This window comes from Anomaloglossus baeobatrachus, chromosome 4, assembly GCF_048569485.1.
Source record: "Anomaloglossus baeobatrachus isolate aAnoBae1 chromosome 4, aAnoBae1.hap1, whole genome shotgun sequence".
NCBI lineage: Eukaryota > Metazoa > Chordata > Amphibia > Anura > Aromobatidae > Anomaloglossus > Anomaloglossus baeobatrachus.
Window position 1 is genome coordinate 43265312 of NC_134356.1, and position 25494 is coordinate 43290805.

The 25494-nt window shown below is 52.4% G+C and overlaps 1 protein-coding gene across 1 annotated transcript in view; it reads right to left on the reverse strand.

The window, feature by feature from the left end:
- The window catches only part of POLR3B (RNA polymerase III subunit B), a 209271-nt gene that overhangs the window by 152867 nt on the left and 30910 nt on the right, over positions 1 to 25494 (reverse strand). Inside the window, 4 exon segments of the mRNA XM_075344277.1 lie at positions 10913 to 11030; positions 12918 to 13009; positions 14615 to 14715; positions 15234 to 15309. Coding sequence (XP_075200392.1) covers positions 10913 to 11030; positions 12918 to 13009; positions 14615 to 14715; positions 15234 to 15309 — 387 coding nt within the window.

The following is a 25494-nucleotide window of genomic DNA, read 5'->3' on the forward strand; positions in this document are numbered from 1 at the left end:
GGAATGGTTAGTTTGAGAGTCCGTAGCGCTGATTGCAGCCTCAGAGCATAGTCTCTAATGCTTTCTTGTGGGCGCTGCTTGCAGTTGTAAAACTTTATCCGGAGTTCTGCCTCAGTGCGGTTTTCAAAGGAAAGTCGCAGACGTTCAAAAATGGCAGTTACTGAGGCCCGGTCCTGATCTGTCCAGGTCTCCGCCTCCAGCTCTGCGGCGCCTGATAACTGGCCGAGTAGTACGGACGCTTGCTGCCGGTCATTCATCCCAAACATATCCAGGAGTGTGCGGATTTTTCTTTTGAATCCTTGCAGAGTGTCAGGGGAACCATCATATTGTGGTAGCCAGGTAGCGCCTGGCACATACGGTAAAGTCATTGGCATTATCTGCGCGGTCGCTCGTGCGTCCATGTCACCTTGATCTTGAGGGGGAACTGCCGCTGCGCTCGCTTCACCCGGCGCCGACATCTTTCTATGCCCCCTTGGTTTTCAGCAGCAAGATGGCGGCAACTGAATTTTTTTTTTTTTTTTTTATTCACTTTGGGCTCAACAGTTTTGGAGAAGGCGCACGTCACCCAGGTTAGTGGGTCCAGTCCAATCCTGTTCGTGACGCCAAAAATCAATGTGTGACGCCCTAGCAGCAGTCGGACTGCTCGGCAGACACTTTGATGAAAAACAAAAAGGTTTTTTACGGGGGAGAATATTTGTGACGCCACCTGCGGTGTGCGGTAATAAGGAATACCGCCGCTGCTGTATGGGAGTGCCGGGGCTGATGGTGTTGGGGCAGCCTGGTGGTGATTCCCTCCGCAGGTAGGGGCCCCGGGACTCAGGGTAGGGAATAGGTAGGAACAGCCTATATTGATATAGGGCCGGCAGGGCGCTGGGGAGCCAGGGTACTCACTCAGGTGTGATGACGCATTCAGTGGACACAGACTCTGAGGTAAACAAAGTCTCTTGGTACTGCTGCACTCGGTGACTGCACGTGCGGTGGTCCCTTTCAGTGATTCTGTGGTGGACTGGAGCCTTCCTCCATACACTGTATACTGTGTGTGTCCCTGGCCCCGTTGGCTTGAAACCTTCGGGTCCCGTCCCTCTTTTTAATTGGGACCTGCTCTTAGCAGCTGGCACGTGGTATTTTCTGTGACTGCTCTGTGTGGGAAGTCCTATCCCTCCGCTGTGCTGACGCCGCTAATCTCTGAGCCGTCAAGTACAGGCCACTGTCTGCGACCCAGCCAGGCTCTCCTCAGGGAGCTCTTAATCACCAGGTCCTCTCTCTTTTTCAGTTACTACCAACTGTCTAACTGACTCCTCCCACCAGCCTGTCTGACTCATAGGTGGGCGGTTCCTTTCCCAGCTGGAACCACGCCCCTGGTGTGCCTGACAAGTGTAGTGTTTGGGTGACTAGGATTTGTGCTGTTAGTACAGAATCACTGTTGCGGACCCCGGAACCAAGGAGGGTGGGCCCTGCACCAAGGATAGAGAATAGTGCAGTTCCCTGTGACACCCTGGACTAGTCCAGGGGCGTCACACTTGTGTGTGTTTGTGCGTACATGTGTGTGTTTGTGTGGACTGCAAGTGCGGGTCAGAGCGCGGTGGATGAACGAAACCGGAAGTGTGTGCGGGGAGGATTTCGCTCGTACAGCACAGCTTTCTCGTAAAGCGGGTTACAAATTTACAGAAAGCTTTGCTTGTATAGCGAAATTCTCGTTAAGAGGGTTACTCGTTAAGCGAGGTTCCACTGTATATATAATTGCCTTATTCTGTCTGTCTTGCTCCAAAATGACGTCATTACAGTGACAACCATCGCCACAGCACGTGCACTAAAGAGCCTGCGACCAACGGCTCAGCTAAGTGAACAGCACAAACTACTTTGCGGCAGGACGACGCCTGACACCTTTCCCCAAACCCACACGGAGCTGCACCCCCAGGAGCACACACCGGCAACCCAGCCGAGACATACCCTTGCGTTGCTGGGATCGTGCCGGGAGTCGGCGTACGCTGGTAACCATGGTACACATCAGGTAACTAAGCAAAGCGCTTTGCATAGTTACCCAATTTTGTACCATGGTTACCAGCGTAACTCTGCTCCACCCCTCCCCCCCCGCATGTATACACTGAACACACGCACACACACACACGAATAGTCACCTGTCCCCTGCCATGCAGTCCCCGGCACGGACGTCCTCAGCATCATGGCCCCGCTCGGCTCCACCCCCCCCCACTCCACCCTCCGCATGTATACACTGAACACACACCCCGGCACTACTGCACCCATGATACACACTGCACTACTGCACCCATGATCCTCGCACACACGCAGGCACTGCCGTTCCCATCATCATCCCAGCACACACGCAGGCACTACCTGAGTGAAGTGTCCGGTGACAGCGCGACTCACTTCAGTTGCTGCGTGGTGCTGACACAGAGCGGTCGTGTTCTACGGCGCTCCCTGTCAGCTTCATGTAGCAGAGCTGAAAGCGTCGTGTGGATTACGTCAGATCTGAATGGGTGTTTGGGGATTAATAAAGTGGTAAAAGAGGGGTTTTTTTTGTCTTTTATTCCAAATAAAGGATTTTTCGGTGTGTGTGTTTATTTAATTTCACTTACAGGTTAATCATGGAAGGTATTTCGGGGAGACGCCTGACATGATTAACCTAGGACTTAGTGGCAGCAATAAGCTGCCATTAACTCCTTATTACCCCGATTACCACCGCACCAGGGCAATTCGGGATGAGCCGGGTACAGTCCCGGGACTGTCGTACCTAATGGATGCAGCAACTTTGGGTGGGTGCTGGTTGATATTGTTAGGGTGGTGGGCTCCCCATAACAAGGGGGGGAAGGAAGGGGGGGTAGAACGTGACGGGATACGTCAGCGGATTCCGCCGCTTAGCGCATAGCGGCGGAACCTGCCCCCATAGACAATCATTAGACACCTTGGCGGATTCTAACGGAATCAGTCAAGGTGCGATATTTTAACGATCCAAAAAACGCTACATGCTGTCAAATTAACAACGCAGCGTCGTCCAGCGGATGCAACGCAGACACTTGCGTTACAGTGCGTCGTCAATACAAGTCTATGGAGAACAGCGCAGTGCATTAACGGAATGCGCTATTCTCCATAGCGGCGGATTGCGCTGAATGCAAGTGTGAAAGCCCCCAAACACACATACACACACACACACACCTGGATAGTCGCCTGTCCCCAGCCATGCAGTCTCCGGGCACTGACGTCCTCAGCGCCATGGCCCCGCTCAGCTCCACCCCCCGCACACATTACCCCGCAGGATGGGGGCATATGTCAGGACGGTGGCTGCACCACGATGGGGGCACATACCAGCATGGGGCCACATCACAGCATCAGCATATTTTTCCTTAACTTTACACTGTTCATGGCCTTCTCTCATTACAAGCCATGGACATCATTAAACATTAGACTCATCTATTACAACTGCTCCTTCTGTTTGTCATTTTAAAGCCAATAAACAATTATAAGAACACTAAATTAAACCGAACCCATCCACTCCATTCATTACCTTATTATGCAATCTGCTAACCTACATACACATTCTAGACTACCCGATACGTTAGAATCGGGCCACCTTCTACTATAATATATATATTTACAGTACTTTGTGAAAGTATTCAGCCCCCTTGAATTTTTCAACCTTTTCCCACATTTCAGGCGTCAAACATAAAGATAAAAATGTTAATGTTCTGGTGAAGAATCAACAACAAGTGGACACAATTGTGAAGTTGAACGGAATTTATTACTTATTTTAAACTTTTGCAAAAAAATAAACTGAAAATTGGGGCGTGCAATATTATTCATCCCCTTTACTTTCAGTGCAGCAAACTCACTCCAGAAGTTCATTGAGGATCTCTGAATGATCCAATGTTGTCCTAAATGACTGATGATGATAAATATAAGCCCCTGTGTGTAATCAAGTCTCCGTATAAATGCACCTGCTCTGTGATAGTCTCAGGGTTCTGTTTAAAGCACAGAGAGCATCATGAAGACCAAGGAACACAACAGGCAGGTCCGTGATACTGTTGTGGAGACGTTTAAAGCCAGATTTGGTTAAAAAAAAAAAAATGTCCAAAACTTTAACCATCTAAAGAAGCACTGTGCAAGCGATCATATTGAAATGGAAGGAGTATCATACCACTGCAAATCTACCAAGACCCGGCCGTCCATCCAAACTTTCATCTCAAACAAGGAGAAGACTGATCAGAGATGCAGCCAAGAGGCCCATGATCCCTCTGGATGAACTGCAGAGATCTACAGCTGAGGTGGGAGAGTCTGTCCATAGGACAACAATCAGTCGTACACTGCACAGATCTGGCCTTTATGGAAGAGTGGCAAGGAGAAAGCCATTTCTCAAAGATATCCATAAAAAGTGTTGTTTAAAGTTTGCCACAAGCCACCTGGGAGACACCAAACAGTTGGAAGAAGTTGCTCTGCTCAGATGAAACCAAAATTGAACTTTTTGGGCACAATGCCAAACGATATGTTTGGCGTAAAAGGAACACAGCTCATCACCCTGAACACACCATCCCCACTGTCAAACATGGTGGTGGCAGCATCATGGTTTGGGCCTGCTTTTCTTCAGCAGGGACAGGGAAGATGGTTAAGATGGATGGAGCCAAATACAGGACCATTCTTGAAGAAAACCTGTTGGAGTCTGCAAAAGACCTGAGACTGGGACAGAGATTTGTCTTCCAACAAGACAATGATCCCAAACATAAAGCAAAATCTACGAAGGAATGGTTCACAAATAAACGAATCCAGGTGTTAGAATGGCCAAGTCACAGTTCAGACCTGAATCCAATCGAGAATCTGTGGAAAGAGCTGAAAACTACTGTTCACAAACGCCTCCATCCAACCTCACTCAGCTCCAGCTGTTTACAAAGGAAGAATGGGCGAGAATTTCAGCCTCTCGATGTGCAAAACTGATAGACATACCCCAAGCGACTGCAACTGTAATCGCAGCAAAAGGGGGCGCTACAAAGTATTAACTTAAAGGGGATGAATAATATTGCACCCCCCAATTTTCAGTTATTTATTTTTTATAAAAGTTTAAAAAAAGCAATAAATTTCGTTCAACTTCACAATTGTTTCCCACTTGTTGATTCTTCACCAGAACATTAAAATGTTTGAAGCCTGAAATGTGGGAAAAGATTGAAAAATTCAAAGGGGCCGAATACTTTGGCAAAGCATATATATACAGTTAGGTCCAGAAATATTTGGACAGTGACACAATTTTGGCGAGTTGGGCTCTGCATGCCACCACATTGGATTTGAAATGAAACCTCTACAACAGAATTCAAGTGCAGATTGTAACGTTTAATTTGAAGGTTTGAACAAAAATATCTGATAGAAATTGTAGGAATTGTCACATTTCTTTACAAACACTCCACATTTTAGGAGGTCAAAAGTAATTGGACAAATAAACCAAACCCAAACAAAATATTTTTATTTTCAATATTTTGTTGCGAATCCTTTGGAGGCAATCACTGCCTTAAGTCTGGAACCCATGGACATCACCAAACGCTGGGTTTCCTCCTTCTTAATGCTTTGCCAGGCCTTTACAGCCGCAGCCTTCAGGTCTTGCTTGTTTGTGGGTCTTTCCGTCTTAAGTCTGGATTTGAGCAAGTGAAATGCATGCTCAATTGGGTTAAGATCTGGTGATTGAATTGGCCATTGCAGAAGGTTCCACTTTTTTGCACTCATGAACTCCTGGGTAGCTTTGGCTGTATGCTTGGGGTCATTGTCCATCTGTACTATGAAGCGCCGTCCGATCAACTTTGCGGCATTTGGCTGAATCTGGGCTGAAAAGTATATCCCGGTACACTTCAGAATTCATCCGGCTACTCTTGTCTGCTGTTATGTCATCAATAAACACAAGTGACCCAGTGCCATTGAAAGCCATGCATGCCCATGCCATCACGTTGCCTCCACCATGTTTTACAGAGGATGTGGTGTGCCTTGGATCATGTGCCGTTCCCTTTCTTCTCCAAACTTTTTTCTTCCCATCATTCTGGTACAGGTTGATCTTTGTCTCATCTGTCCATAGAATACTTTTCCAGAACTGAGCTGGCTTCATGAGGTGTTTTTCAGCAAATTTAACTCTGGCCTGTCTATTTTTGGAATTGATGAATGGTTTGCATCTAGATGTGAACCCTTTGTATTTACTTTCATGGAGTCTTCTCTTTACTGTTGACTTAGAGACAGATACACCTACTTCACTGAGTGTGTTCTGGACTTCAGTTGATGTTGTGAACGGGTTCTTCTTCACCAAAGAAAGTATGCGGCGATCATCCACCACTGTTGTCATCCGTGGACGCCCAGGCCTTTTTGAGTTCCCAAGCTCACCAGTCAATTCCTTGTTTCTCAGAATGTACCCGACTGTTGATTTTGCTACTCCAAGCATGTCTGCTATCTCTCTGATGGATTTTTTCTTTTTTTTCAGCCTCAGGATGTTCTGCTTCACCTCAATTGAGAGTTCCTTAGACCGCATGTTGTCTGGTCACAGCAACAGCTTCCAAATGTAAAACCACACACCTGTAATCAACCCCAGACCTTTTAACTACTTCATTGATTACAGGTTAATGAGGGAGACGCCTTCAGAGTTAATTGCAGCCCTTAGAGTCCCTTGTCCAATTACTTTTGGTCCCTTGAAAAAGAGGAGGCTATGCATTACAGAGCTATGATTCCTAAACCCTTTCTCCGATTTGGATGTGAAAACTCTCATATTGCAGCTGGGAGTGTGCACTTTCAGCCCATAATATATATATAATTGTATTTCTGAACATGTTTTTGTAAACAGCTAAAATAACAAAACTTGTGTCACTGTCCAAATATTTCTGGACCTAACTGTGTGTATATATATATATATATATATATATATATATATATATATATATATATATATATATATATATATATATATATATATATATATATATATAAAAAATCTATAAAAAGAGCTGTACTGCTCGGCTTCGCACGGGTTAATAACTGCTGTTAACAAAATAGAATGTATTAATGTATTCTGCACACAAAAAACACAAAACAAATACATATAAATGTAATTATTAAAAGACAAAAACTAAGCTAATAGAAGCATTTCACACATACATATCTATATATATAATTGCCTTATTCTGTCTGTCTGTCTGTCTTGCTCCAAAATTGTGTCACCGTGACAGTGTCCTTACAGTGACAACCGTCGGATTGGCTGCTGGGCTCGGCCTGGCCCCGCCCCTCCACAAGGATTGGCCGCTCGGCTCAGCCTGGCCCTGCCCCTCCACATGGATTAACCGTTTGGCCAGGCCCACCCCCCGCACTCGATGCCCGCTAGGCGATGCCCCCGCACGCGATGCACGCTAGGCCACACCCCCTGCACGCGATGCACGCTAGGCCACGCCCCTGCACGCGATGCCCGTTAGGCCACGCCCCCACACATGATGCCCGCTAGGCCACGCCCCTCACATGTGATGCTCGCTAGGCCACGCCCCCTCATGTGTGATGCCCGCTAGGCCACGCCCCTCACATGTGATGCCCGCTAGGCCACGCCCCCTCACGTGTGATGCCCGCTAGGCCACGCCCCCTCACGCTATGCCCGCTAGGCCACGGCCCCTCACACTATTCCCGCTCGGCCACGCCCCCCTCACACTATGCCGCTAGGGCACCTGTACACCCCCCCCAGGACAACTCCTCCCATTATACTCCTCTTTCCCCAGGACTACTACTCCCATTACACTCCTATTATAAACCTCCTATTATACTCCTCTCTGAGGGGTTCGAAGCATGGGGGATGGAGCACGATGGGGAGTGCAGCATGGGGGATGGAGCACGATGGGTGGTGCAGCATGGGGGGGTGGACCACGATGGGGGGTGCGCAGAATGGGGGGATGAAACACGATGGGGGGTGCCCAGAATGGGGGGATGAAACATGATGGGGGGTGTACATTATGGGGGATGGAGCACGATGGGGGGTGCAGCATGGGGGATGGAGCACGATGGGGGGGTGCAGCATGGGGGATGGAGCACGATGGGGGGTGCAGCATGGGGGGATGAAACACGATGGGGGGTGCGCAGCATGGGAGATGGAGCACGATGGGGGTCTGCAGCATGGGGGATGGAGCACGATGGGGGGTGCGCAGCATGGGGGATGGAGCATGGGGGATGGAGCACGATGGGGGGTGCAAAGAATGGGGGGATGGAGCACGATGGGGGGTGCGCAGCATGGGGGATGGAGCACGATGGGGGGTGCGCAGCATGGGGGATGGAGCACGATGGGGGTTGCGCAGCATGGGGGATGGAGCACGATGGGGGGTGCGCAGCATGGGGGATGGAGCACGATGGGGGATGCGCAGCATGGGGGAAGGAGCACGATGGGGGGTGCAGCGTGGGGGGTGGACCACGATGGGGGGTGCACACCTCCCCCCAAAACACACACACACCGCCACATACGCACCGCAGAACACACCACACACACTGGGAACCACAAACACCGCCCTACACAGACACCCCCACACACACACAGACAACGCCGCACACACACAACACACAAACACCGCGGCACACACAAATATATGCAATACCGCGCAACACACACATTGCACAAAACATACCTCCCCCAAAACACACACACGCACCCCCCAAAACACACACACCCACACACACACACACATGCCTACACACACACACACACCCACACAAACCGTGCAACACACACACAACGCTACAGACACACAGCGCTCCACAAACAATGCAACACACAACGCAACACACAAACACCGCTCTCACCCCCTGCCACACCCAGACAACACCCAGAACATTTACAGCGCCCTACACAAACACTTGGCAACTACACACAACAACATATATATAACAAAAATCATACATTAACTACACAATACGTAAATTCTAGAATACCCGATGCATTAGAATCGGGCCACCTTCTAGTATATCATATATATCACACAATATATATTTTATTTTTTCACTTTTTCATTTCTTTATTTTTGGGGGAGTTTGTGTGTGCGTTGATGCAAAAAATATCTGTTAAAATAAATTAAAAAATAATAATAATTATTATTTTTGTTTGGGTGTCTAATAATGCAAAAAAAAGAAGAAAAAAATCATAAACATAAATAACGTGTCCGTCAACTGAGATCAATACAAAGACTAACAGCCCTTCAGGTGCTGAATATTCTCCGGTCTGGATCATTTTTCTGCTCTCAGAGGAAAATCGTGAATATTTTGTCCGGTTATAGATTTCCAATGACACACAGTCAATGAGATTAAGCTTGGAAATTACAGGATGCCGCTGCCAAAAAAAATCTTGACAGTCATATTAATTGATTCTCACTAGACCCCTTCTGTGCCAGTGACAAGAGTGTAATGCAAGAGACATTAGCGCTGGCCAGGTCCTAAGCTACAAAGTATGGGGATGACCCCAGAGTTTATACTGGATAAACGTATGTTTGGTTTTTTTTTTTTACAGAAAATCCATTTGGATCCTTCAGAGCTGAAAGCAGACAATTCTGCTCCCAAACAAAAAAGTGTGGACTGGGATGTCCGGAACGGCTGCGGATCTCCTGACCCAAACCCTGCAGCAGGAAGCTGGCGCCTGAAATGAACAGTGTGTCCCACTATTACAGAAAGTGAATATTCACTGCGGCCTACACCCATAATCCCAGGAATGGGGAGCAGTGAATATTCATTTTGGATTAGCCAACAGCTGACATACATGCAGTAACAAGTTGCCGGAATCAAAAGAGGACACCGGGGGAGCGGAGGGAAGGGGAGTATAATCATTTATTTTTTTGTGTGTGCAGCATAACAGAAGGCATATACACCAGGATGAGCCCATGATGGGGGACATATATACCAGAACAAAGGACATATATACCTGGATGGGGGATGATGTATACCAGGATGGAGATCATATATACCAGGATTAGGGACATATACAGTATATTTTCCATCTTGGTATATTAGGATGGGCCCAGGATGGGGAAAATATATATCAGAATTAGGGACATATACCTGGCAGGGGCCCAGAATTGTTTATTTTTTATAAAGTGTGTAATGTATACACTAGGATGAAAGACACATATCAAGAGGGGCCCAGGATGGTCCCAAGATGAGGGCCATATATACCAGGATGGGGATCATATATGCCACTATGAGGGCCATATATACCAGGATGGGGATCATATATGCCACTATGAGGGCCATATATACCAGGATGGGGATCATATATGCCACTATGAGGGCCATATATACCAGGATGGGGATCATATATGCCACTATGAGGGCCATATATACCAGGATGGGGATCATATATGCCACTATGAGGGCCATATATACCAGGATGGGGATCATATATGCCACTATGAGGGCCATATATACCAGGATGGGGATCATATATGCCACTATGAGGGCCATATATACCAGGATGGGGATCATATATGCCACTATGAGGGCCATATATACCAGGATGGGGATCATATATGCCACTATGAGGGCATCATGTATACTAGAATGGGACAAGCATGGGGATCATATACACCAGAATGGGGACATTAGTACAGAATTGGGGGACATTACCCCCATAACAGTGTCAGCAGCAGGTTCCCCCCTCCCCATAACAGTGCGTTATGACCAGATTTTTTTTTGCTTCAGTATTTTTTTCCTATATTCCACCTCCAAAGCCTAGGTGCATCTTATGGTCCATTGCGTCTTCTGGTCATTACTGAGGCCAGTGGGCATCCAGTAGAGATCCATAGAAAGGCAATAGAACAGGACCATGCACGATAGTCTCTGGGTGCTATATATTCAGCGCTGTACAGTGACACCTCCCATCACCTGAAAGCCGCCATTATTATTTATGTGGTTTCCGGAGCCGTACCTTGTGACTGAGGCCCCCACCGCTCCCTTCCGGTCGGCCTCCACGATAATTCTGTTTTTGGAAAGCTGTTCCTGAATCAGGATGACTTTCTCTACTCCTTTAACAATGAAGTAACCACCTGCAATAACAAAAAAACCTTCATCATAACATAAGCCACAGTCCACGGTGATATGAAGTATAACTGAGCCTTTTACATTTCCAGCTAAAAGTTTCCCAGGAAAAACAAGGGTGGAGGATAGAGCTGGTGCAAAGTAATCGGGATGGTAATTTGTGGTCGCTGGATGAGATTCCCGAGAACCGCCTCTTACATGACGGCATCCAAGGCTTTTATTTTGATTAGTCGACCTGACGTGATGCACATGTGATGTCTGGCTGACTAAAAGAAGAGCTGCAGATGCCGGGTGGCAAGGGACGGCCCCCGGGGCTCCGGCAAGAGACCGCCCTCACGGGGTCCGCAAGAGACCGCCCTCACGGGGTCCGCAAGAGACCGCCCTCACGGGGTCCGCAAGAGACCGCCCTCACGGGGTCCGCAAGAGACACCCCTCACGGGGTCCGCAAGAGACGGCCCTCACGGGGTCCGCAAGAGACAGCCCTCAGGCCTCCGCAAGAGACAGCCCTCACGGGGTCCGCAAGAGACAGCCCTCAGGCCTCCGCAAGAGACCGTCCTCAGGCCTCCGCAAGAGACCGTCCTCAGGCCTCCGCAAGAGACCGTCCTCAGGCCTCCGCAAGAGACCGTCCTCAGGCCTCCGCAAGAGACCGTCCTCAGGCCTCCGCAAGAGACCGTCCTCAGGCCTCCGCAAGAGACCGTCCTCAGGCCTCCGCAAGAGACCGTCCTCAGGCCTCCGCAAGAGACCGTCCTCAGGCCTCCGCAAGAGACCGTCCTCAGGCCTCCGCAAGAGACCGTCCTCAGGCCTCCGCAAGAGACCGTCCTCAGGCCTCCGCAAGAGACCGTCCTCAGGCCTCCGCAAGAGACTGTTCTTTGCCTGTGGTCATAGGTTACAGACGTGATGGATGGACCAGGTCTTGCGAATGTATTTGCGCCAACTCTTGTGGCCAATCCTTAAAGAGGTTGTCCACTACTCACATAGGCCCTTCACAATCACTAAATTGACCCATGTAAAATGCAAACAGCCTGTACTCACCTCCAGTGTCGACACCAGCAAAATCAGCACCAGGTCTAAGGTAACAATGTGAAGCGAGCTTTGCAGCCAGCGGCCACTAATGGACCACGTCACTCACTTCCTTGGGGCAAAATAGATCTGGAAGAAGCAAAATCTGCCTCCGAAGGTCATATACATCCGAAGGAAGGGAGAGAAGCGGCAGCTGACCGGTTGTAGGACTCACTTGACATAATGTCCAGTATGCTTTACTGAGGTCTTCGATAACAGGTATTGGGTGGCTGAGCCGCCCCAGCAATATGTAGAAAATATAGTGGATACAATGACACACGGTACACACTGTTATATATTCATAAAGCTCTATGGTGCAGAAATAGCTACCGTATTTTTTGTATTCTAAGGCGCACTTTTCCTCCCAAAAAATTTGGGAGGAAAATGAGGCGTGCGTCTTATATAAGTGTGGCTTACCGTGGATGGTGGAGAGGAGTCGCAGGAGCAATGCTGCAGGTGCTGTGCTGGGGCTGCGGACCAAGGGTGCTTTGCTGTGCCAGCGCTGTGGAAGCTGTGCTGAAGCTGCGCGCCAAGGGCGCTGTGTTGTGGCTGCGGGCGCCATCCTGAACGCCGCCTCCGGGTACCATTTTCCTCAAGTCTGCTGCTGGGAGATCAATGAATTCCACACCGCCGACAGGATGGTGCCCGCCACTCCGGCACCGCCGCCCGGAACTCCGGCACAGCCGCCCGGAACTCCGGCACAGCCGCCCGGAGCATCACCCTATTCCACCAGCGCCCATGCCTCCTGTGACCCCACTCCACCACCGCTGCCGCCTGCTTCTGTTAAGATCCCACCAAATTGTTGCGTCTCATACACCGGAAAATACAGTACATACCTGGATCCAGCGGACACTCATTTAACTTTGCAAACTCAGCTGGAGTCTTGCCCATAAGGACACAGTTGGAACTGCGCAGCATGATCGGCATTCTGCAAAAAGGAAAAACAATCATCAATAACAATGGAAAAGCTATTTTTTTCTATCCCCCGTGCAGTGGTCAAGTGCTGCAAAATGCTAATATCATAGCTTTAACCACTGATTGCCAGCTGCGGTGGTCACATCAACACTGCAGGAATAAACAGAGGTGATTTTTTAGTACAATACTAATGATATCTTTAAATAGGGCATAAATAGACCTTTCAGGATCAGTAAGTTTTATTGCTCTACCTCATCCGGTTATCTTGCTGTCAGCTCAATAGAATTCAGTGTCTCACTAGTCAAGCCTGTACTAATGTCCCCATTCTGCGGCACTGCATTTATTAGATAGGAAATGTTTTCCTTTTTTAGGGTTTCTTCCTGTTCGCTTAAAGGGAACCCATCAGACTAATGAGCGCCGATCGGTCTGGTGGCCGTTTCCAGGTCCTATTCGGCATCCCTACGTTGGACTGATGTGGACGACATCCTGTTCATCAGCCACACAGCCTTACAAATCTAGTATCTGCACAATTCAGTCTTCCACAGTGGAATCAATTCTCTCTTGCGCATGCGCCAGTTTTCTGATAAACGGAGCTAGATATGCTGCGTTGTGTGGATGATATAAGGGATGTCATCCACATTAATCCGAGTAATGAGGGCAGTATCAGCACATATTGGCGCATGCACAATTCACTCTTCCACAGTGGCGTCAGTTCTCTCCTGCACATGCGCCAGTCTTCTGATACATAGAGCTAGATTTGAGGCATTGTGTGCATGATGTAGGGAATGTCATCCACATCAATATCTGAGTAATGGGGGCATTGTGAGCAGACATTGGCGCATGCACAATTCATTCTTCCATGCAGGATTCAATTCTCTCCTGCGCATGTGCCGGTCTTCTGATAAATGGAGCTAGATTTGCTGTGTTGATGATGAAAGGGATGTCATCCACATCAATCCGAGTCATGGAGGCAGTGTCAGCAGACATTGGTGCATGCACAATTCATTCTTCAATACAGGATTCAATTCTCTTCTGCGCATACGCCGGTCTTCTGATACACGGAGCTAGATTTGCTGTGTTGTGTGGATGATGTAAGGGATGTCATCTACATCAATTATCTGAGTCATGAGGGCAATGCCAGCAAACAGCGCATGCACAATTCATTCTTCCAGAGGAATCAATTCTCTCCTGCGCATGCGCCGGTCTTCTCATCAATGGAGCTAAATTTGCTGCGCTGTGTGGATGATGATGGGGATGTACCCATATCAATCCGAGACGTGGGGGTATGGTCAGCAGGTTCACATCGTGCGCCAAGCATGGTCCAGAGACACCCACCAGATCGATTGTCACTCATTATTATACCGCGCCAGTGAGCTTCAAAAGGTATATTTGGCTGCGAGGAAAAAAATTAGTTGCTCTAAAGCAAACTTAATGCTTACAAATGAGCTTGGGCCAGCTTTGAATGGGAAACCCCAATGACCAGTTTCCTATAATATTTTTCACATCCTGTACAGTCCCTTTAACATGTCACATGGATGGCAACTAATGATGTAGACGCCATTGCCTGGTCTTTAACAGTTCAGACGTCAGGATCATACAGCATGGTGCCCTCCGTTACCTGCCGATAGGTAAAGCGTTGCGGATAATACGCTGGCTGCCTCTCGTGTATTCAATATCAACTGTGATTGGTGCAGAGTAGGTCATATCCCGAAGACGGCACTGGAAAAAAAAATATATATATATTTTTTTTTTAATTATGCATTTTTTTGTTACCAGAGTCAATAACAAATCTTTAACCCATTGCTTGCCAAATTAGCAATTTTCATTTTTTTTTTATTAGAGATTTTTAATGATTTGGGTTCTAATGAATCAGAAACATAATTTGCCAAATAATAATTAATAATAATAATTAAATTGATAATTTATTATTAATAATAATTAAATTATTATTGGACCCAATTATAAAATCTTAGTTGCTAGAAGCAAAAGATTAGGCGTCCCAAAAAAAGGACATTGGTAGATAATGGGTTAAAGGGGTTGCCCAGAAGTATGCGGACACGTTCTCATGATCCCCCCCTCCTGTATACCCTGTGCAAGAAGGCAGTCAAATGACTACATGGAATTCTGCACTCACAGAACGACAGGACATCCCCTTTAAACGTCAATAGTCGAGAGATGGATATCCTGTATGCAGACACCTAAATCGAAACCCACAAAATATCCTTAAATGTATATACCTCATGTGGAGAAACCGGTCTGGTCACATTGAAGCTTTCTTCAACATCTGGGACACCCACATAGATGTTGAGGTACCTGTACAAGTAAAATATATCTTTGTACCGTGTTAGCCAGTAGAGATAAAAAAAATTGTTTAAAAGAACAGAGAGTCCTCAGTGGTTGATACCTTTTAATGGCTAACTGAAAAGATGGTAATAATTGCAAGCTTTCGAGACTACTCAGGTCTCTTCATCAGGCATGGTATAACACAAAATCTGAAGAGTCACGTATTTATACACAACAGGACTTAGAATAGTGCAGTAAAAAAAAAAAAAAAAAAAAAAAAAAAAAAAAAAAAAAAAAAAAAAAAAAAGGAAGAACAAGTTCTTGTTCTTTTTTTTTTTTTTTTTTTACTGCACTATTCTAAGTCCTGTTGTGTATAAATACGTGACTCTTCAGATTTTGTGTTATACCATGCCTGATGAAGAGACCTGAGTAGTCTCGAAAGCTTGCAATTATTACCATCTTTTCAGTTAGCCATTAAAAGGTATCAACCACTGAGGACTCTCTGTTCTTTTAAACAATTTTTTTTATGAGGTACCTGTAATAACAGTAATAAAGGGTAGACTTCCTTTTAGCAAAAAAAGTTGAAGGAAAAACTAGATAGAGATAGATATCTATATAGCGCTATACAGTGTGACCACCCATATCCTGTCCACCGCCATTAACTTGAGAACGGCGGCAGCTATAGGCATAGAAGTGGTGTCTAGGTATAGTAAAGTCGAGATAGAGAAAAAAAGTGAATTACTGTCACATGGTTCTCTCCAGCGCGACTCATCCGTGTTTAAACACTGGAGAGAACCGCGTGACAGAAGTCTGTTGGGCAACCCTTTGAACAATCCCATTTACTGTACAGTATGTGCTACTAGCAGTCTACAGTATTTCGTCAGGTATCCGTTGCACACTTATTTGCATATTAGGGTAATTCCCCATTTTACACGTTCTAATCATAGCATTTCTGTATGCAAGGTGTTGATTCGTATTGAATTGATGATGCCCTGCCCTCACTTTTTTTTTGTATCTCGTTCCGTTTTCGAGATAAAAATGCTAACTCTGTTGTTTTCCACCAGGTGGCGCTATAGGTGGTTTCATTGCGTAACGCATGGCTACTTTACTATACCTAGACACCACTTCTATGCCTATAGCTGCCGCCGTTCTCAAGTTAATGGCGGTGGACAGGATATGGGTGGACACACTGTATATCTATCTATATATCTATATACTATATATACACACAAATAGAGATTATATATATATCTGTCTCTATCTCAGCAGCAGAAGGTGATCTGTAAAAATAAATTTTAATGCATAACTGTACAATACAAGTTTTCAGGATAAGCGGTTGTGTGTACATATGAGGAATAATGCTATATTTCGGGCCATTTTATGACTTATATTCTGCATTTTCTTCAGGTTTTCAACTCTGAAAGCTATAGGTTATAATTTCCACTAGATGCTGAGCTGGAAAGTGGAGACTAGCTGATGAGGTCTCCTATACACCGAACAGAGAAAGGGATATATGGTCTTCATTGCTTAGTCAGAACACAGATAGGAGAAGCAGAGAAATAGAGGACATTATACATCAGAATGGAGCAGTGTGGCTGTGAATCCAGCTCTGGGTGAGGTAAAAGACTTGTTAGAAAGCTCAGCACGATCTTTCTTTGCCTTACTCTACTCCTCCCCTTTTGATTTAGTGCAATGGAAGTTGTACCCAGTGTGCTTTCAGTCCGTCCTCAACTGTTTGTTTTTGTTCACAGTCTATGAGTTCAGGATACAAAGAGGAGAAAAAAAAATGGCTCATAAATGGAGAACAAATTTGTCATGGCTCCACTCCTAGGTTTGACCTCTGGTTGTTTTTCACTTTCCCTCTTGGTTGTATCACAGCCTGATTTCCGTTGGTCCAACTGTTGAAGGATCTCATCTTTCTTTCTTATTCTCTACCTTCGTGTTTCCCTTTTCGGGTGTGTGCAGGTTCATGTTTGGTTTACCCAATGGCTGGCTAGCTAGATGGCTGGCTGGCTAGATGGCTGGCTAGATGGCTGGCTAGATGGCTGGCTAGATGGCTGGCTAGATGGCTGGCTGGCTAGATGGCTGGCTGGCTAGATGGCTGGCTGGCTAGATGGCTGGCTGGCTAGATGGCTGGCTGGCTGGCTAGATGGCTGGCTGGCTGGCTAGATGGCTGGCTGGCTAGATGGCTGGCTGGCTGGCTAGATGGCTGGCTGGCTGGCTAGATGGCTGGCTGGCTGGCTAGATGGCTGGCTGGCTGGCTAGATGGCTGGCTGGCTGGCTAGATGGCTGGCTGGCTGGCTAGATGGCTGGCTGGCTGGCTAGATGGCTGGCTGGCTGGCTAGATGGCTGGCTGGCTGGCTAGATGGCTGGCTGGCTGGCTAGATGGCTGGCTGGCTGGCTAGATGGCTGGCTGGCTAGATGGCTGGCTGGCTGGCTAGATGGCTGGCTGGCTGGCTAGATGGCTGGCTGGCTGGCTAGATGGCTGGCTGGCTGGATGGCTGGCTGGCTGGATGGCTGGCTGGCTAGATGGCTGGCTGGCTGGCTAGATGGCTGGCTGGCTAGATGGCTGGCTGGCTAGATGGCTGGCTGGCTAGATGGCTGGCTGGCTGGCTAGATGGCTGGCTGGCTGGCTAGATGGCTGGCTGGCTGGCTAGATGGCTGGCTGGCTAGATGGCTGGCTGGCTGGCTAGATGGCTGGCTGGCTGGCTAGATGGCTGGCTGGCTGGCTAGATGGATGGCTGGCTGGCTAGATGGCCGGCTGGCTGGCTGGCTAGATGGCTGGCTGGCTGAATGGCTGGTTGGCTGGCTAGATGGCTGGCTGGCTGGCTAGATGGCTGGCTGGCTAAATGGCTGGCTGGCTAGATGGCTGGCTGGCTGGCTAGATGGCTGGCTGGCTGGCTAGATGGCTGGCTGGCTAGATGGCTGGCTGGCTGGCTAGATGGCTGGCTGGCTGGCTAGATGGCTGGCTGGCTGGCTAGATGGCTGGCTGGCTGGCTAGATGGCTGGCTGGCTGGCTAGATGGCTGGCTGGCTGGCTAGATGGCTGGCTGGCTGGCTAGATGGCTGGCTGGCTAGATGGCTGGCTGGCTGGCTAGATGGCTGGCTGGCTGGCTAGATGGCTGGCTGGCTGGCTAGATGGCTGGCTGGCTAGATGGCTGGCTGGCTGGCTAGATGGCTGGCTGGCTAGATGGCTGGCTGGCTGGCTAGATGGCTGGCTGGCTAGATGGCTGGCTGGCTGGCTAGATGGCTGGCTGGCTGGCTAGATGGCTGGCTGGCTGGCTAGATGGCTGGCTGGCTAGATGGCTAGATGGCTGGCTGGCTGGCTAGATGGCTGGCTGGCTGGCTAGATGGCTGGCTGGCTGGCTAGATGGCTGGCTGGCTGGCTAGATGGCTGGCTGGCTGGCTAGATGGCTGGCTGGCTGGCTAGATGGATGGCTGGCTGGCTAGATGGATGGCTGGCTGGCTAGATGGATGGCTGGCTGGCTGGCTAGATGGATGGCTGGCTGGCTAGATGGCTGGCTGGCTAGATGGCTGGCTGGCTAGATGGCTGGCTGGCTAGATGGCTGGCTGGCTAGATGGCTGGCTGGCTAGATGGCTGGCTGGCTAGATGGCTGGCTGGCTAGATGGCTGGCTGGCTGGCTAGATGGCTGGCTGGCTGGCTAGATGGCTGGCTGGCTGGCTAGATGGCTGGCTGGCTGGCTAGATGGCTGGCTGGCTGGCTAGATGGCTGGCTGGCTGGCTACATGGCTGGCTGGCTGGCTAGATGGATGGCTGGCTGGCTAGATGGATGGCTGGCTGGCTGGCTAGATGGCCGGCTGGCTGGCTGGCTAGATGACTGGCTGGCTGGATGGCTGGTTGGCTGGCTAGATGGCTGGCTGGCTGGCTAGATGGCTGGCTAGATGGCTGGCTAGATGGCTGGCTAGATGGCTGGCTGGCTAGATGGCTGGCTGGCTAGATGGCTGGCTGGCTAGATGGCTGGCTGGCTGGCTAGATGGCTGGCTGGCTGGCTAGATGGCTGGCTGGCTAGATGGCTGGCTGGCTGGCTAGATGGCTGGCTGGCTGGCTAGATGGCTGGCTGGCTGGCTAGATGGCTGGCTGGCTGGCTAGATGGCTGGCTGGCTGGCTAGATGGCTGGCTGGCTGGCTAGATGGCTGGCTGGCTGGCTAGATGGCTGGCTGGCTGGCTGGCTAGATGGCTGGCTGGCTGGCTAGATGGCTGGCTGGCTAGATGGCTGGCTGGCTGGCTAGATGGCTGGCTGGCTGGCTAGATGGCTGGCTGGCTGGCTAGATGGCTGGCTGGCTGGCTAGATGGCTGGCTGGCTGGATGGCTGGCTGGCTGGATGGCTGGCTGGCTAGATGGCTGGCTGGCTGGCTAGATGGCTGGCTGGCTGGCTAGATGGCTGGCTGGCTGGCTAGATGGCTGGCTGGCTAGATGGCTGGCTGGCTAGATGGCTGGCTGGCTGGCTAGATGGCTGGCTGGCTGGCTAGATGGCTGGCTGGCTGGCTAGATGGCTGGCTGGCTGGCTAGATGGCTGGCTGGCTAGATGGCTGGCTGGCTGGCTAGATGGCTGGCTGGCTGGCTAGATGGCTGGCTGGCTAGATGGATGGCTGGCTGGCTGGCTAGATGGCCGGCTGGCTGGCTGGCTAGATGGCTGGCTGGCTGAATGGCTGGTTGGCTGGCTAGATGGCTGGCTGGCTGGCTAGATGGCTGGCTGGCTAAATGGCTGGCTGGCTAGATGGCTGGCTGGCTGGCTAGATGGCTGGCTGGCTGGCTAGATGGCTGGCTGGCTAGATGGCTGGCTGGCTGGCTAGATGGCTGGCTGGCTGGCTAGATGGCTGGCTGGCTGGCTAGATGGCTGGCTGGCTAGATGGCTGGCTGGCTGGCTAGATGGCTGGCTGGCTGGCTAGATGGCTGGCTGGCTGGCTAGATGGCTGGCTGGCTGGCTAGATGGCTGGCTGGCTGGCTAGATGGCTGGCTGGCTAGATGGCTGGCTGGCTGGCTAGATGGCTGGCTGGCTGGCTAGATGGCTGGCTGGCTGGCTAGATGGCTGGCTGGCTAGATGGCTGGCTGGCTGGCTAGATGGCTGGCTGGCTGGCTAGATGGCTAGATGGCTGGCTAGATGGCTAGATGGCTGGCTGGCTGGCTAGATGGCTGGCTGGCTGGCTAGATGGCTAGATGGCTGGCTGGCTGGCTAGATGGCTGGCTGGCTGGCTAGATGGCTGGCTGGCTGGCTAGATGGCTAGATGGCTGGCTAGATGGCTAGATGGCTGGCTGGCTGGCTAGATGGCTGGCTGGCTGGCTAGATGGCTAGATGGCTGGCTGGCTGGCTAGATGGCTGGCTGGCTGGCTAGATGGCTGGCTGGCTGGCTAGATGGCTGGCTGGCTGGCTAGATGGCTGGCTGGCTGGCTAGATGGCTGGCTGGCTGGCTAGATGGCTGGCTGGCTGGCTAGATGGCTGGCTGGCTGGCTAGATGGCTGGCTGGCTGGCTAGATGGCTGGCTGGCTGGCTAGATGGATGGCTGGCTGGCTAGATGGATGGCTGGCTGGCTGGCTAGATGGATGGCTGGCTGGCTAGATGGCTGGCTGGCTAGATGGCTGGCTGGCTAGATGGCTGGCTGGCTAGATGGCTGGCTGGCTAGATGGCTGGCTGGCTAGATGGCTGGCTGGCTAGATGGCTGGCTGGCTAGATGGCTGGCTGGCTAGATGGCTGGCTGGCTAGATGGCTGGCTGGCTAGATGGCTGGCTGGCTAGATGGCTGGCTGGCTAGATGGCTGGCTGGCTAGATGGCTGGCTGGCTAGATGGCTGGCTGGCTAGATGGCTGGCTGGCTAGATGGCTGGCTGGCTGGCTAGATGGCTGGCTGGCTGGCTAGATGGCTGGCTGGCTGGCTAGATGGCTGGCTGGCTGGCTAGATGGCTGGCTGGCTGGCTAGATGGCTGGCTGGCTGGCTAGATGGCTGGCTGGCTGGCTAGATGGCTGGCTGGCTGGCTAGATGGCTGGCTGGCTGGCTAGATGGCTGGCTGGCTGGCTAGATGGCTGGCTGGCTGGCTAGATGGCTGGCTGGCTAGATGGCTGGCTGGCTAGATGGCTGGCTGGCTAGATGGCTGGCTGGCTAGATGGCTGGCTGGCTGGCTAGATGGCTGGCTGGCTAGATGGCTGGCTGGCTAGATGGCTGGCTGGCTAGATGGCTGGCTGGCTGGCTAGATGGCTGGCTGGCTGGCTAGATGGCTGGCTGGCTGGCTAGATGGCTGGCTGGCTGGCTAGATGGCTGGCTGGCTGGCTAGATGGCTGGCTAGATGGCTGGCTGGCTAGATGGCTGGCTGGCTGGCTGGCTGGCTAGATGGCTGGCTGGCTGGCTAGATGGCTGGCTGGCTGGCTAGATGGCTGGCTGGCTGGCTAGATGGCTGGCTGGCTGGCTAGATGGCTGGCTGGCTGGCTAGATGGCTGGCTGGCTGGCTAGATGGCTGGCTGGCTGGCTAGATGGCTGGCTGGCTAGATGGCTGGCTGGCTAGATGGCTGGCTGGCTAGATGGCTGGCTGGCTAGATGGCTGGCTGGCTAGATGGCTGGCTGGCTAGATGGCTGGCTGGCTAGATGGCTGGCTGGCTGGCTAGATGGCTGGCTGGCTGGCTAGATGGCTGGCTGGCTGGCTAGATGGCTGGCTGGCTGGCTAGATGGCTGGTTGGCTGGCTAGATGGCTGGCTAGATGGCTGGCTGGCTAGATGGCTGGCTGGCTGGCTAGATGGCTGGCTGGCTGGCTAGATGGCTGGCTGGCTGGCTAGATGGCTGGCTGGCTGGCTAGATGGCTGGCTGGCTAGATGGCTGGCTGGCTGGCTGGCTAGATGGCTGGCTGGCTGGCTAGATGGCTGGCTGGCTGGCTAGATGGCTGGCTGGCTGGCTAGATGGCTGGCTGGCTGGCTAGATGGCTGGCTGGCTAGATGGCTGGCTGGCTAGATGGCTGGCTGGCTAGATGGCTGGCTGGCTAGATGGCTGGCTGGCTGGCTAGATGGCTGGCTGGCTGGCTAGATGGCTGGCTGGCTGGCTAGATGGCTGGCTGGCTAGATGGCTGGCTGGCTAGATGGCTGGCTGGCTGGCTAGATGGCTGGCTGGCTGGCTAGATGGCTGGCTGGCTGGCTGGCTAGATGGCTGGCTGGCTAGATGGCTGGCTGGCTGGATGGCTGGCTGGCTGGCTAGATGGCTGGCTGGCTAGATGGCTGGCTGGCTGGCTAGATGGCTGGCTGGCTGGCTAGATGGCTGGCTGGCTGGCTAGATGGCTGGCTGGCTGGCTAGATGGCTGGCTGGCTGGCTAGATGGCTGGCTGGCTAGATGGCTGGCTGGCTAGATGGCTGGCTGGCTAGATGGCTGGCTGGCTGGCTAGATAGCTGGCTGGCTGGCTAGATGGATGGCTGGCTGGCTAGATGGCCGGCTGGCTGGCTAGATGGCTGGCTGGCTGGATGGCTGGTTGGCTGGCTGGATGGCTGGTTGGCTGGCTAGATGGCTGGCTGGCTGGCTAGATGGCTGGCTGGCTAGATGGCTGGCTGGCTAGATGGCTGGCTGGCTAGATGGCTGGCTGGCTGGCTAGATGGCTGGCTGGCTGGCTAGATGGCTGGCTGGCTGGCTAGATGGCTGGCTGGCTGGCTAGATGGCTGGCTGGCTAGATGGCTGGCTAGATGGCTGGCTGGCTAGATGGCTGGCTGGCTGGCTAGATGGCTGGCTGGCTGGCTAGATGGCTGGCTGGCTGGCTAGATGGCTGGCTGGCTGGCTAGATGGATGGCTGGCTGGCTAGATGGCCGGCTGGCTGGCTAGATGGCTGGCTGGCTGGATGGCTGGTTGGCTGGCTAGATGGCTGGCTGGCTAGATGGCTGGCTGGCTAGATGGCTGGCTGGCTAGATGGCTGGCTGGCTAGATGGCTGGCTGGCTAGATGGCTGGCTGGCTAGATGGCTGGCTGGCTGGCTAGATGGCTGGCTGGCTGGCTAGATGGCTGGCTGGCTGGCTAGATGGCTGGCTGGCTAGATGGCTGGCTAGATGGCTGGCTAGATGGCTGGCTGGCTGGCTAGATGGCTGGCTGGCTGGCTAGATGGCTGGCTGGCTGGCTAGATGGCTGGCTGGCTGGCTAGATGGCTGGCTGGCTGGCTAGATGGCTGGCTGGCTAGATGGCTGGCTGGCTAGATGGCTGGCTGGCTGGCTAGATGGCTGGCTGGCTGGCTAGATGGCTGGCTGGCTGGCTAGATGGCTGGCTGGCTGGCTAGATGGCTGGCTGGCTGGATGGCTGGCTGGCTGGATGGCTGGATGGCTAGATGGCTGGCTGGCTGGCTAGATGGCTGGCTGGCTGGCTGGCTAGATGGCTGGCTGGCTAGATGGCTGGCTGGCTGGCTAGATGGCTGGCTGGCTGGCTAGATGGCTGGCTGGCTAGATGGCTGGCTGGCTAGATGGCTGGCTGGCTGGCTAGATGGCTGGCTGGCTGGCTAGATGGCTGGCTGGCTAGATGGCTGGCTGGCTAGATGGCTGGCTGGCTAGATGGCTGGCTGGCTAGATGGCTGGCTGGCTGGCTAGATGGCTGGCTGGCTAGATGGCTGGCTGGCTGGCTAGATGGCTGGCTGGCTGGCTAGATGGCTGGCTGGCTAGATGGCTGGCTGGCTGGCTAGATGGCTGGCTGGCTGGCTAGATGGCTGGCTGGCTGGCTAGATGGCTGGCTGGCTGGCTAGATGGCTGGCTGGCTAGATGGCTGGCTGGCTAGATGGCTGGCTGGCTGGCTAGATGGCTGGCTGGCTGGCTAGATGGCTGGCTGGCTGGCTAGATGGCTGGCTGGCTGGCTAGATGGCTGGCTGGCTGGCTAGATGGCTGGCTGGCTGGCTAGATGGCTGGCTGGCTGGCTAGATGGCTGGCTGGCTGGCTAGATGGCTGGCTGGCTGGCTAGATGGCTGGCTGGCTAGATGGCTGGCTGGCTGGCTGGCTGGCTGGCTAGATGGCTGGCTGGCCGGCTAGATGGCTGGCTGGCCGGCTAGATGGCTGGCTGGCTGGCTAGATGGCTGGCTGGCTAGATGGCTGGCTGGCTGGCTGGCTGGCTAGATGGCTGGCTGGCTGGCTAGATGGCTGGCTGGCTGGCTAGATGGCTGGCTGGCTGGCTAGATGGCTGGCTGGCTGGCTAGATGGCTGGCTGGCTGGCTAGATGGCTGGCTGGCTGGCTAGATGGCTGGCTGGCTAGATGGCTGGCTGGCTGGCTAGATGGCTGGCTGGCTAGATGGCTGGCTGGCTGGCTAGATGGCTGGCTGGCTAGATGGCTGGCTGGCTAGATGGCTGGCTGGCTGGCTGGCTGGCTGGCTAGATGGCTGGCTGGCCGGCTAGATGGCTGGCTGGCCGGCTAGATGGCTGGCTGGCCGGCTAGATGGCTGGCTGGCCGGCTAGATGGCTGGCTGGCCGGCTAGATGGCTGGCTGGCCGGCTAGATGGCTGGCTGGCCGGCTAGATGGCTGGCTGGCCGGCTAGATGGCTGGCTGGCCGGCTAGATGGCTGGCTGGCCGGCTAGATGGCTGGCTGGCCGGCTAGATGGCTGGCTGGCCGGCTAGATGGCTGGCTGGCCGGCTAGATGGCTGGCTGGCCGGCTAGATGGCTGGCTGGCCGGCTAGATGGCTGGCTGGCCGGCTAGATGGCTGGCTGGCCGGCTAGATGGCTGGCTGGCTGGCTAGATGGCTGGCTGGCTAGATGGCTGGCTGGCTAGATGGCTGGCTGGCTGGCTAGATGGCTGGCTGGCTAGATGGCTGGCTGGCTGGCTAGATGGCTGGCTGGCTGGCTAGATGGCTGGCTGGCTGGCTAGATGGCTGGCTGGCTGGCTAGATGGCTGGCTGGCTGGCTAGATGGCTGGCTGGCTGGCTAGATGGCTGGCTGGCTAGATGGCTGGTTGGCTGGCTAGATGGCTGGTTGGCTAGATGGCTGGCTTGCTGGCTAGATGGCTGGCTGGCTTGCTAGATGGCTGGCTGGCTAGATGGCTGGTTGGCTGGCTAGATGGCTGGCTGGCTAGATGGCTGGCTGGCTGGCTAGATGGCTGGCTGGCTGGCTAGATGGCTGGCTGGCTAGATGGCTGGCTGGCTAGATGGCTGGCTGGCTGGCTAGATGGCTGGCTGGCTAGATGGCTGGCTGGCTGGCTAGATGGCTGGCTGGCTAGATGGCTGGCTGGCTAGATGGCTGGCTGGCTGGCTGGCTAGATGGCTGGCTGGCT